The following is a 13,427-nucleotide window of genomic DNA, read 5'->3' as shown; positions in this document are numbered from 1 at the left end:
TCAAGAATTAATCAAATACAACACTTTGGGATTTCTCTCAACTCTATGGTGGATTCCATACTTGTCCTTCAAGGATTACGTCGGTAACCATTTTCATTGCTTTGAGTTGCGTCAATTGGTATCAGATCATGGATTTGCCATGTTCTAATTAGGGCTGGAAAAAAATCCCAAAAATCCCAAACCAAACCGAAAAAATCCCGATCCCAAACCAAAAAAATCCCAAACCAAAATTCCCGAAATTTTCGGTATGTTATCCCGAACCAAACCGAAATTTTCGGTATGGGATTCGGTATTGCATCTTCATTTTTCGGTATTCCCATACCGAATTGAAATAAATATTATATATATATATATATATTATTTTTTTATTATAAGAGAATTATTTCAACCATTCATTGTTTTAGATTTAATCTGTACCGTTCATTTGTTTTTAGGTTAGATCCCCATTTCAATTTTCAGCACTTCCGTTCGATTTCCTTACTTCCAGCAGCCTTCCTTCACGGCTTCGAATCACCAGAATCACCCATTTCAATTTGTCTGTGAGCTTGAAGTTGAGTAATCTCAAGCGGTTCTTGCAGTCGATCTCTCCGTCCGTCCCCGCCCAATACCTCTCCAAGGTGTTTGCTTGAATCTAATTTGTGTAATTTTTTGGGGCTTTTTTTTTTTGTTAATCTTGTAATTAATTGTTTGGTTGCAGAGGACGATTAGAGGATTGAGTACATGCGACGTGGAATATCAGCCATGGTAGCTGTGATTACGAAACTGATAGGTAGCAGAGATGGTAGCTGTGATTTCCCCATAATTTGTTTTCCGGAGAAAAAGTTTTAATTTTTGCTATAAAGACGATTCCTTTTGTTTTTGGTTTCTATATTGTTCAAAATTCGAATAACTGGGGAGCCAAAATCTCTCCCTTTTTTTGACTTTTTTGTTTCTGAAGATGCATATTTGCTGCCTGTCGTTGAATTATTCAAAATAAGTCAAGAAATTAATTGGGTCAATGTGTTTTTCCTTTTTTTTTTGTTGAGAATTTGAATTGCTTGTTTAGTTTGACTACTTGTTGACTAATCTTTGCAATGTATTTTGATGTTTGCAGTTGCCCATGCTATAGATTTGGGAAGAACATGAGACGATTCCTTGTTATAAAGACGATTCCTTGTTCGTTACAGGTTTGTAATTCTATCCCTTTTGTGATTGCTTTTTTTATGTTATCTGTGGAAAGGAGAATTTGAGGATGTTTTAGATTGAAAACTATTGAATCTGAGTATCAGTATACCCTTTTTGAAGTTCTGTGGACAAGCTTTGTAGAGAGCTAACTGATCTAAAAGTTGCATATTCCGGTGTTATATTTGAAATCTTAAACAGTCTTCTGGTTACCCAGTTCCATGGGTGACACTGGTATTGTTGTCTTTTTAGCTTTATAGAACCACAATTGTTTTAGTATGTCTTGCTTTCTCCCCAATATTTATATGAAGCTTAAGCATCAATTGACTTTCGAACTCATTGTGTTTCTATAGGCGCTTGATTCTTGCTAGTGGACTCGAAGGCATAGACGGATTTCGCCAGAGATGGAGTTTGCATGGTCGCCTTGCAGATACCAAGTAAGTTATCTTGCAAATAATTGCATTTTTTGTGAGTACTCTTGAAAGGAGTTGTTGACAACCAATACTTGATTGCTCTCGACTGCACATGTATCAACTGGTAAAGGATGACATTTTCTAGATTTCCTTTTTCTTTTTTTGAATGTGTAAATAATCGATTGATAGATTCGGTATTTGCTGAATTATAATCCATTACTCATTCAGTTTTGTTTTTGTTTTCATTGTAGTTAAATCTGTGTATTATCCTCGTTTTGATTCGAAGATTTGGATTTTTTGGGTAAATAAGGTTGTTTTAGGTAGATTCTGAGTATCAGTATATTGTTTCGCAGGGAGCTCTTCATTTGATCCTTGTTGTTCTTGTCCTTCTCAACTGCATTGCCTTCATTGTCACCAAGAAGCACTGCTTTCTATATTAGGCGGTTGCTTTCACCATTTCACTAGGAACGTATTTTAGTCCAAAAGCCCAAAAGCATTTCGGGATTCCCGATTTGTCCCGAAATCCCGAAATTATTTCGGGATTCCCGAAAATTGGGATTCCCGAAAATTTGGTTTGGGATTGGGATTGAATTTGGGATTCCCAAAAATTTCGGTTTGGGAATCGGGACAATGGTTTCGGTATGGGATCCCATACCGAACCACCCCTAGTTCTAATGACCATCGATTGTGGGAGAAACGACGTTGATCGTGAGGTTTTGGCATGCAATGTGTGTAGAGGGAATTGCCCCAAGCCAACCTCATCTAGTTGATGTTGATGATATTTCTATTTTCCTGGGAAGTGATTGCATTGAAGGTTTTCTCTCGTGGGCTAAGGATATAGAGAAACTTTTCAAAATACAACAATTTCAAAAAGGGAAATGGTGAAGATGATTGCTTCTTGTTTAGATGGTGATGTGCATTTATGATGGGATCAAAGGCAAGAGTCTAGGTGACAACAAGGAAAAAAAATCCTATCAAAACTTAGCGTTGGTTGAAACGACTAATTGTTAAGCAATTCTTTTCCGATTTCTACAAATTGTATTTGGAAAGGACGGGTCAAGCAATCAATAGAAAGCAAGCTAAAGTGGTGGAGACTGATATTTCATTACGCCAAGAAAAAGTGCAGGTCAATTTGGAAAAAAAAAAAAGAACAAGTAATTTTTCTTGTTGAGAATCCAGTTAAAGAAGATCTTCTGAGACATGACAATTCACAAGTGGAGACTCAAGAAATTTAAGGTATGAATGATTCCAAAATTGTTTTGCCTTTGGAGAATCAACAATCTAATAAATTGGGGTTAAATTTCATTGTTGGGCAAACAAGAAAATTGGCGAAAGAAACATATTTTGATTATTGATTGTCATATTTTAATCTTTTTTACGAAATTAATTTCATGATTATTCCACCTAAGTGGAATTTATTTGCTTAACAAAAGAGTTGTCTACTAGCTATCAATATCATTTCAAGGAGAACTCAAGGTTGAGTTCCTTTCAGTGGAGGAGTTTGATGTATAGGACAAAATATGGGTCAATTCCAAAGAAGAAGTATAAAGAAAATAAAATGTTTCAAATTCTGGAAAACAAGAATTAAAGTTGAGAAATATTGGATTCAATCAATATGGAGATAGAATAGGTAGTGAGAAATATTTTGGTGTTAGAATTGGGCGGGTAATTTATATGTTGTTTTTGAAATTAATCCGAGCATAACAAGACTTAGGGTATATCAAGAGCACGTCGTGTTTAAGGTCATCCGAAGTTGTTAGACTTCCAAAATTGCGTTTTAATTGCAATAATAAGAATCAAACCTTTGAGTTGCCGTTTGTTTAATGTCATTTTAATTACTTGAGTCACTTGAGTTGTTTAAGAGTTGTAATCAGTTTATTTAAAGTCTTTGGCTGTTTCAATGTAATCAAATAAAACCTTTTGGGATTTCTCTCAATTTCCTGGTGGAGTCTAGTCTTGTTCTTCAAGGGATTACGTTGGTAACCCTTTTGATTACTTCGTGCTGTGTATCAAAGTAGAAAAAGTGTACACAACATCTATATTAAGTGATACGAAAATACATGTATTGTTTGTTCTGACATTGTATTATTGTATGTTTTGATACAATATGATAATATAATTAAGCAAATTCTAACATGAAATCAATCAAAAAACGAGTGGGGAACCCAAAATCTTTTATATATCACGTTATTGTTTGGCAATCCCAAGTCTCGTAAAGTCTCTATTAAGTGTTGTCCTAACGCCAAAAAAACACACACTTAATGTACATCCAGATTCATTGAATAAAAAAATGTATATCTTTAGCTTGACCGGCAAGGGGAAACTTCCCAGCATGTATGCTGCAGTAGCATGTTAGCTGCCTCCCACGCATGAATCCACCGATGGGCAACTATCCTTATCAGCTGCCTGCCTGCCTGCTCATCTATGTTATGAAAATCTCGGTCTCTTTTTTCCTTTCCATTTTTCTTATTTTAGTACAATAATTGTTCTTGCCATTTTCCTCTGCCAACTGCTTTATGCTTGACTTTGTGTACAAACAGTAAGTCCAATTCCCCCGTGCTCTCATGCACATGCAGTGTCCTCTCCAAAACTAACGTTGTTTAATTTGATGCCGTACGTGGTTTCTGCCCCTCCAGCTCCCTCCCTTCTGTCCATTAACACACAAAATATATACAGATAGTCAAAAAACAAATAAAATTCAACTGACAACAGCACGCGAACTGATGTTTACATATTTTCATATATTTTTATCATACACTTCCCTTGGATTTTGTATATATGAATGGGTTAAGTGCACTAATTTATATTGTTTTAATTTATAGGCATTCAATACTAAAGTTCTACAGAAATGAAGTGAAAAATGAGCTTTTTGGGTGTATAGAGTAATTCCAGTGAAGCACGAGGCTAACGAATTGCGCGAAGACATGTGCATTACAACAAGAAGATGAAACCGAGCGTTTTTGGAATCAAATAGACATGTGAATGTTATTCAATGGACTTTAAGAGAGATCTTAATTTCTAGTTTTTTATTATTTCCGTTTATTTTTCATTTTCTTTAATAAGGACTTAAAGTCCATTAGTGATAGCATTTTAGTGGGGTTTTTATTGTTATTTTTCTTTCTTGAACACCTTCTTGCCGTGGGTTTTATATAAGGAGGTTACTTCTCCTCATTAAGTTAGAGAGCCACCAAAAATCATATTTTAGATAGGGGGTTGCAGCAAGGAAGGGAAGAGAGAAGAGCTTTTTTAGTTTCTTTTCTTTTCTAGGGCTACGATGTAGCCTGATCATGAATACTTAATTGCCTTGTGGCATTGTTATTATCAAATTTTTCTACTTTATTGAGTATCTTTAGCTATTCGTAATGCGCTTGATTTTTATTTAGATGCTTGATCACCATCTAGGTTTAAATTAGGTTGATTTGATTCAAGTTAAAGTAGATGCCATACTTAACTTGGGTTTAGCTTCTTGCAATTGATACCATAAACACCTATTTGTAGATGCCACACAATTAGGGTTTGTGTGATTTTCCAATGATTTCCATAGAGCTTAATGTGTTCTTACTTATTTAAATTCATCTAGATGCCATAGAGGGTTAACATGTAAGGATATTTTTGATGTAACCAGATGCCATGGTTGTCGAATAATTTAGGAAAAATCGATCATCAATATTGGGGAACTACTTGAGCATAACATATTAAGGGAATTAAGTAGAATTGGTTACAATGAATTCAGATGCCCTAAGTTTTCTTTTCTTATATTTTAATTTTATTATTTTATGCATTTTTTTAAGTTGTTTTTCATTTCAGTTTAATTCAAATCATATCTATCTTTTTTTTTCTTTTTTTCTTTTTATTAAAGCTTCTCAACTATAATTTGTTTCAATTTAATTAGTAAGACTTTTAGATTCAATTTGATCTCTGTGGGACGATATCCATGCTTATATGCTATACAATCATCTGATTCGTATACTTGCGAGCACTAAAATTCGAGACTTAATGAGTTTAATTTTGGTTATCTAATTTTTGCAACACGAACTTGTTATAATCATCACAAAAACCAAAGTGAGACTTAATAGTTCTTTCGGTCTCTTGACCTCTCTGCATAATCTATGCTCGTGCGGACTCACATTCATACAAGTATATTTGAACCTGAACCAATATATGATTCATATGAACAGTCTTGTTTTATCGATTTTAAATTGGATAGATCAACAATGTATATTGATCTCTGCAGATAATTATCATACGTAAAGAGAGAAGTTAGATGAAAAATATTTTATTAGATTACTCTACCATTTTAATTAGGTATGCCAACCTTTTTTATCCAACTTATTACTATAAGCTTGATTTGCTTGTAACCATTTTATCAAAAATCCATCAAAGACGGTTTGATAGACTTTTGGAAGAATACATACGGAAAATATACATTGCACGAAGCACTTATGATAAAACGTCTCGTGCTCGTGAGTTTGCTACAATACATGTTAGAGAGACAAGTTATCAATATAGTTTTATCTTCAAACGTATTATTCAACCTATTTTTATACAAATGATATTTAGGAAGTGAGAATTAACAACATGACTTTGAATGTAAAGGTAGATTAATTACTAGCTAGTTGGGAATTTAGAGAATTCGTGTCAATTCTTCAAAATGCAGCAAAAGATTTTTTTTAAGGATTCTGTAATCGTAGGAGATCACTTGGTTTTCTTTTTAGGATGGATTTTCTTGACTATAAATTTAAGAACATAATCTAGATTTGTAAACAGATTACCAAACAGTTCGAATTGTATTTCTTTTTGTTCATGTTTCTCTAAACCTAAAAGAAAGATGTATCTAGGGTTTTTGGAAACCCTAAATAGTCAAAGAGACAAGGATCATTTCTTACGGTGGCTCTTGGACTTGGCTTAAATATTGGTCTGCCAAGGAAAGGATGATTTGCAATCTGAATGTGGGTGTTCAATTGGACCCGCATGTCTGGCTGTCTTCCATTACCTTTTATTGTTGTTTTGTTGCAATCAGTATTACAAATTATTCTTAATTCAAAAGTCTTTAAGCTTACATTCTTGACACGTGCATTTGAGAGGGAAATTTAAAGTTTCTAGCGCAGCAAGCTTAACCATTGACTGGGGGAAGAAGAGATCTTATCAATTGGCCATTTTAATTAAAAATTAAAAAAAAAAAAAAAAAAGTCAATTCCATAGCTAAAACTAATACCAAGAGAAATGCTAACAACTTTTTTACTTCTTCTGATGTCATGTATACTCTATTAATACTCAGAACTATCTATTAAAATTTTCTTAGTTTTGTTTCTTTGTTAGTACAATTAAAAATATTGTTTGTTAGAAAAAAAAATATATATTTTTAGTTTTATGTGCTAATAGAATACATTACGTGCTGATGGAATACATGTAGCATGAGGATGAGTGATAAAGTTGAGGTTCTTTTTAGCTAAGTCTCATGAAACTCAGTTTTAGTCTCATTTTGCCTCCTATAACTAAAAGTTTGCTACTTTACTCTCTGAAACTTAAAATTCGCTTCACTTAGCCTCCTGAAACTCGATTTTTATTCCATTTTGCCTTCCTGAAACTCCAAAGTCATCATTTTACAGTATAAAATTCAAAATTACCTTCCAAATTGCCTTAATTCAATTAATTTCCGTTATATGAATTTGATTGTAAATCTCTACTAATTTGAGAAGGCTGCTAGCACTCCCTAATACCAAAAGCATCAACAGTTCCTAAACTTCAGAAACATGATGAAATTATAGAATCTTAGTTGTGAAAAATAAAAGATATCTTAAGGAAAAACACAATTTGTAATGCATTTAACAAATATATTTAAAAAAAAAAAAAAAGCTCATTGTGATTCATATACAAACAAGTAATTACCATATTGTGACGCTTAGTTGGCATGATTAATGGAATGGAGCTATATTTTAAGAATATGCATTCTATTGTTTGGTTCAAAACTCCAACATAGGAATGGGAATGAAAATTTCATTCCTCTGAAAAATAGGGATGGGGATCCTCAATGTCCAGTGGACATTGGGATAGTGACGTGTTGACTTAGGGCTTGTTTGGAAGTGCTTTAAAATGATTGAAGGCATTTTTAGTTAAAATGTTTTTTAAACCAATCCTTAATAAAAATCCAAGTGAATCTTAAAAAATCACTTTATGTGCTTCCTGCAAGATTTGGTGCTTCTTCCAAAAAGCACTTAAAGTGCATTTGGAACCCAAATTCAATTTTACGAAAAAACACTTTCAATCATTTTAAAAGTATTTCCAAACAAGCCCTTATACAAGGAAAGTAACAAAGACATTTTATGCATGATGACATAAGGGTCATTATATAACAAGTTAATTCTATCGAAAATTCGACCGAATTTTCTCTATTCATTTTATGCATGACGACAATAAATTCCACAACCTCCCAAACCTCATGAATCTCAGACCCTCCATTTCATGAAATGCATGAAAGAGAATTCAAAGCATACTTAAATAAGTCATAAATCCTACTGCAATCGTGTAGAAAGAATTCTATAAGGATTCTCTATCCGTTCTTGAACATCAAAGTGTACATGTGAATGAAAGCCGTTCAATTTTTAATTTAACGGGATCTAATATTTCTTGTTTTGATGTTAAACTTAAATGTGCATTTTTAATGTGCACCGAAGAATTCTCAAAATTGTTAGAATGACCATTCCATTGTTTGGTTTGAGTCCAATGTCCCAAATTTTTTATCCTGGGCCTTTAGGGTACACACTAAAATTTATATTTTATTGCATTCAATGATTAAATAGTAAATACTGAAATTGATTCTAAAGTTTTTCAACCATCAATTTCATTCATATTCTCGTTTAATTGCCTAACAATTAGAATAAAGAGAAGGTTAATTGTGTTTTAGTACTATGTGGTTTGCTTGTGTGGACACGCGTCTACTTCTTAATTTTCTTTTGATTTGTTCAATCCAATGGTTAGAAAAGAAAAAGAAAGTATACAAGAGGTAAAATAGATGTGTGGAGACAATTCCAAACCCAAAAACTCTATGATGCTTTGGAGTATAGAATGCTCCAAAGCATCCTCTACTTTGGACTTTCTAACTGTTAAATTTTGATTTTTGTGTTTTTAGCTAAAGATTTTACAGTCTAGTAATATTCTTTTTAACTTATAAATGAAAAAGTCTTACATTTGATCTTATAGATGACAAGTTTGAAACTAATTAATTTCTCTCGTCCCTTAATCTAAATATATTGTTGTATAAAAAAAAAATCTAACGGCAAATAAAACCAGAGTCCTCCATACTCCCAGACAACAAGAGAAAAATCCCTTCCAAATTCCAAAACCACAACCCCCCGTTTATATGATTTTGTTATAGCCGCCCACAATTAGGATGTGCAGTAAACGCTCCAGAAGCAGCGGGCTGTATTTTGCTTTGAGCATTCCAACAACTACGTTAGGGGCTAGGCCCGTTGTTTCACCGCACCTGGACCCAGCAACAATTTCAATATTTGTTCCCCAAATTTTCAATTCGAACGAAAGTAACGTTACAATTGTTGAATTTATCCGATGTCAGTATCACATTCCCTGACAAAAAGCAATCCAAGATTGTAAGACATTCATGCATCTTCTCAACTATTCTCAACTATTCCAACCAGGCCTGCCTAAACCAAAGAAAAATCTTCCTTACCTTCGAGGAAGAACATATGTCGAATTTTGATTTGTCTGAAAGAAAACGTAAGGAGCCAAGTACTTTTCACGGTAAAATATGACGTGCATAATTGCTCATAGCCAAATTTCAAAAAAATAATTAAAAAACATAAATAGCTGATGCCACAAGCCTCTGTCATCCATAATTCATGTATGCAATTGCAATCACAAGTATTGGAAACTTAATTTCTCACTAATGGATGAAGATAGAATTTACATTAATATTTAAAACTAGTCTTAAGACCACAAAAGCGAGCAAGAGAAAAGGAAGAATTTCACCGTCAAAATTCGTCGACATGTTTGTCTGCAAAATTGAAGTAGCAACTGCCCCAAAATACACCACATGCACAAACTGGGAGGACCTTTGTACAATGACACTACATTTTCAACTCAAGAAACAAATTGCAACTGTTCTTTTTCCAAGTGAATTAGTTCTCCTCTTAGTCCTGCAATCTATGTCTTTGGATCTGTCCTCGCACCTCTTTGTTTTCAAGTGAATTAGTTCTTTTAATCCTGCAAAAGTAAAACGGGACTACATTCTTAACGCTTGTAAAGGGAAAGCTGATTAACTCTCGCAAAAAATAATAGGTTATCTGATTAAGAACAGATGCTATTTGGTCGTAAAAAGCATTTAAGGCAAAAATTAATCAAGTGAACAACAGCACATAAACCCGCTATCATAATTGATTAGGAGATTTCAGAACTTTGATTCTACCTCCTCTTCCATCAGCTCATAGGTATTGGATCTTGCGTTATTGCCGATACATTCTTATGCCTCCGCTTGCACCATTTACCTATATACCTGTTTGTGCCATCAGGGCCGAGCAAGCCCATGATGTATTGCCCAACTAAACCCAAAATGCATCTATAATATACCTGGTCTGGGAAGTGGTTGTGGAACACAACATTCCTTTTTGATGTTCAGCATCGGTTGAACTTGTTCATTGTCGTCAATAATCACAACTTCAGCAATATCAGAAGCTGGAGTCTTGGCAGCATCATTACATGTACCAGTTGATAAACCCAGCGACTCGGCCAGATTCCTTAGCCCATGGACTGAAGTTTCTTTCTTTGTTTCAGCAGCTGCCACTGATATTAACCAAGAACACTTATGCTTAGCAACATCCTCACAGGTTTGTCTTTTCAAATTGGGATTTGAAGGTACATGTATGGTTATCGAAATACTTTGAAGCATTGTCATCGATTAAAGAATAGGCATCTCTTACATTACCATTAGCACTGATACTTGTGCAATCTTTAGTACAAATTACAGTCATATGTTAGTGAAATTGTAGTTTTCTATTTTCCTATATGATAATTTTGCAAGCTTCCAGTTCTAGTTAGGGTATACGGGGGATCATCCGAATGTTTTTATTATTATTTTTTATCTTTTGATGAATTGTTGAGAGAGCGAATTAGACTTGAAATTTAAACCATTCTGAATAACTCATTCACCTCCAGCTTTCTTTGAAGCTTTCTTTAAACCTTTTAAAGCCTTCAAAAGTTCAGTGCTCTTTACTTCAACAGCAGTCTCGAAATCTTGTGCATTCGTCTGATACTGACCAAAAAAATCACAAATCAGGAACAACTCATCAAATGAGATTCACTTAAGATCGTCTCCTTACAAACTCACCTTCCACTTATTTATCTTTCTTTTAGCCTTCTCTAGTTTTTTACTGTAACGAGCTTCTTTTCATTCAAGAGGACCACATTTATTCATCCATTCCTTGCAACTCCTATGAGAAGTAGGTGTCACAATAAAAACATACTAAAACATGAGAGTGACAACAAAGTATACATAATGGAAATGAAGAGACGATGCTTAAATGTTATTTGAGATAGAAACACTACAGAAAATGTCTAACTGTTTTCTCCATCCATTAAATTAACTGTAGTTCAAGATAAGATTTAAATGGCTGACCTATTAGACATTGCAAAGGAAATGCTTAAAACATCTATTGTGTCTTTGTTGTTGGCCCCATCACCAAAAGTGGCAAGCTTTGAGACATCCTCTTTATCCAGATCTAGGTCAGATACCCTGGATTGCAACACATAACCATGTTAGGAGCAGAAAAGGAAACATGTAACTGAGAGATGTAACAACCTATACTAGCCCTAGGGCGTTGGCTCAAGCAGCGAAGCATGTGGGGGGTTGAGGGAAGTCATATGTCAAATCTTTCTCAAACAAGATAGTAATAAACATTAGGAAACTACTTGTTGATAATGCAAAAACACTCACAATTTGACCACTGCAAGCTCTTTGTCCAATGCCTTATTTCTTTCTCGCAACCTTAAACTCTCCAAAGTCAATTTATCAAATTCCTACGAAAAATTTAACCAAAACTTCATCAGCTTCTTTTTCTTGTAAATAATGAGCATTATTTAAAGTATAAGACAGCTATTAGTTTACCTCAGATTTCATTTGAAGCTGCTGTTGCGCAGATGTACGCTGTTTCAAGGCTTCATTCTTTAATGCAACTTCTATCTTTGCCTGCACCTTGGATTGACAAAGCTGAAAGAAGACTTGCAACGTTAAAAACACGCAAGGGCAAAGCAAGCTCTTATAATCTTGCACGAAACAAATCACTGTATATCCAATCCAAAGTTTTGATATTTCTATTACCCCCCCCCCCCCCCCCCCCCCCCCCACTCCCTCCTCCAAATCCCTTCCTTTCCTTGGCAAAGAAATCAATCATAACCTCACCACCTTCTCTTGATTTTCTTTGCAGTGAAGGGTCTAAGCTTATATCGGAGGTGTCTGTTTTGCTAAAACAGAAAGTATTCCAGAAACAAAAGTTCGAAACTTTCTTATTATTCAGATTGAAGTTCCACCCAAAAGCCAATTGGGCTTTTCGACAACTCTTCGTATCCTCAACCAAATTCAGAACTCGAGTTATACTTGTTTTGCTTAATTCCTTTCTCAAATTCCCAACACTAAAAGAATAAAATCAAAAAAGGACTACCCAAAATATGCAAATCCAAATCAAATAGAAAAACTCTAATTTTTTTGGGGGGTTCCTTATTTTCTCAGGAACCAAACCAAGCAAATGTGAATCGAGTAAACTACAATACCTCTTCTTTGACCAATTTGAGCTCCTTCTCCTTGAGCTCCAAATCCGAAGCAAGCCCTAGCGCCACGGCCTCCAACCTCCTCACCTCTTGCCGCAGCGCCTCGGAGTCTTCCTCGCATTGGCCACTCGACCTCCGATTCTGACTCTGACTGAGATTCGGATCCGCCCATTGAAAATAAACCCGGACGACGTCGTTTAGGTTGCAACTCTGTTTGCACACCGGGCAACTGTTCCTCTTCTTGTTCGCATAGTACCCGAACGACTCTTGCAGACTAGGGTTTTGCCCACAAAACGCAGCGTTTAAGCACTTGGTTCCAACCAAACATAGAAATTAGAGATAGAAAAATGAAATTGCATAAATACAGAGGAGGGAGAGGGAGAGAGAGAGAGACCAGAGTTCGTGGAAGACATGGCCGCAGATTGAGATGACTTGGAGGTCCTCGACAACGGGATCGAAGTCTTTGCAGCAGAGTGAGCAAATGGTTTTGGTAAAGAAGTCGCCGTCGCCGTCGCCGCCGCAATGCACCATTCTCTATCGACTCCCTACTCTCTAACCTTTCAATGGGGTTTCGGCGTGTATCCCTCTCTCATATTTTCTCGGGAAAATGGAGCGAAATTTTAAAAATTAAGCGAATTAAGCGGGATGGTTTTTAATTTTTTAATTTCTTTTTTTTCTGACAACGGATCGGGAATAAGATGAAAACAGGGATGACGGTTAAATGTAAAACTACAGAAATGCCCCTCACTCTTTACTTTATTTCAGATTTTTGCAAAATTGCTGTCTTCGTTTTAGCCCTTAGATTTCATCTAATGGTTTTCCAAATTACTTAAATTTCTATTAGTTTAAATTCCCCTATATATTTTTTCCGATTGGCTTATCTATTTTTTTTTTAATGTACAACAAGACAAACATTGGTATAAGCCACTCTCATTCCATAATGCATTGTGAAGAATCGAATTCGAAAGTTTCGTTTTAAATTATAAAGGTAAACATTCTCAATTATTTAATCTACAAACCTCTTTAACATTCATTAGTTGTTTCAAACCAAATCGCATCAATAGCACGTTTACTCAG

General features: G+C 34.8%; 1 protein-coding gene across 4 annotated transcripts; it reads right to left on the bottom strand.

Annotated features, from left to right (window-relative positions):
• Positions 1-9,353: 9,353 nt before the first annotated feature.
• Positions 9,354-12,886, bottom strand: LOC137721442 (uncharacterized). 4 transcript variants are annotated; one of them, XR_011066641.1, is made up of 8 exons: positions 12,745-12,886; positions 12,354-12,624; positions 11,692-11,793; positions 11,521-11,603; positions 11,203-11,319; positions 10,737-11,017; positions 10,158-10,370; positions 9,354-9,794 (listed from the first exon to the last, which is right to left on the bottom strand). XR_011066641.1 is itself a non-coding variant. In XM_068460536.1 (6 exons), the coding sequence occupies exons 1-6, from the start codon at positions 12,879-12,881 to the stop codon at positions 10,975-10,977; spliced, it is 753 nt and encodes a 250-aa protein (XP_068316637.1). In that variant the 5' UTR covers positions 12,882-12,886; the 3' UTR covers positions 10,455-10,974. The 4 variants fall into 4 exon arrangements, 1 of the variants encoding a protein (XP_068316637.1); XR_011066640.1 differs by having other exon boundaries at positions 9,354-10,370; XR_011066642.1 differs by having other exon boundaries at positions 9,354-10,370; positions 11,692-11,772.
• Between the last annotated feature and the right edge of the window lie 541 nt (positions 12,887-13,427).

The sequence above is a fragment of the Pyrus communis genome, chromosome 16 (assembly GCF_963583255.1).
Source record: "Pyrus communis chromosome 16, drPyrComm1.1, whole genome shotgun sequence".
NCBI lineage: Eukaryota > Viridiplantae > Streptophyta > Magnoliopsida > Rosales > Rosaceae > Pyrus > Pyrus communis.
This window is presented reverse-complemented; position numbering and strand designations above follow the sequence as displayed.

Excerpts from the sequence above, each read along its gene's own strand:
- LOC137721442 (XM_068460536.1), bottom strand. The coding sequence starts at position 12,881 with ATGGTGCATTGCGGCGGCGACGGCGACGGCGACTTCTTTACCAAAACC. Across the intron at positions 11,604-11,691 it reads AGCTTCAAATGAAATCTGAG|GAATTTGATAAATTGACTTT; the intron begins GTAAACTAATAG and ends AATTTTTCGTAG. Across the intron at positions 11,018-11,202 it reads TCCTTTGCAATGTCTAATAG|GAGTTGCAAGGAATGGATGA; the intron begins GTCAGCCATTTA and ends TACTTCTCATAG.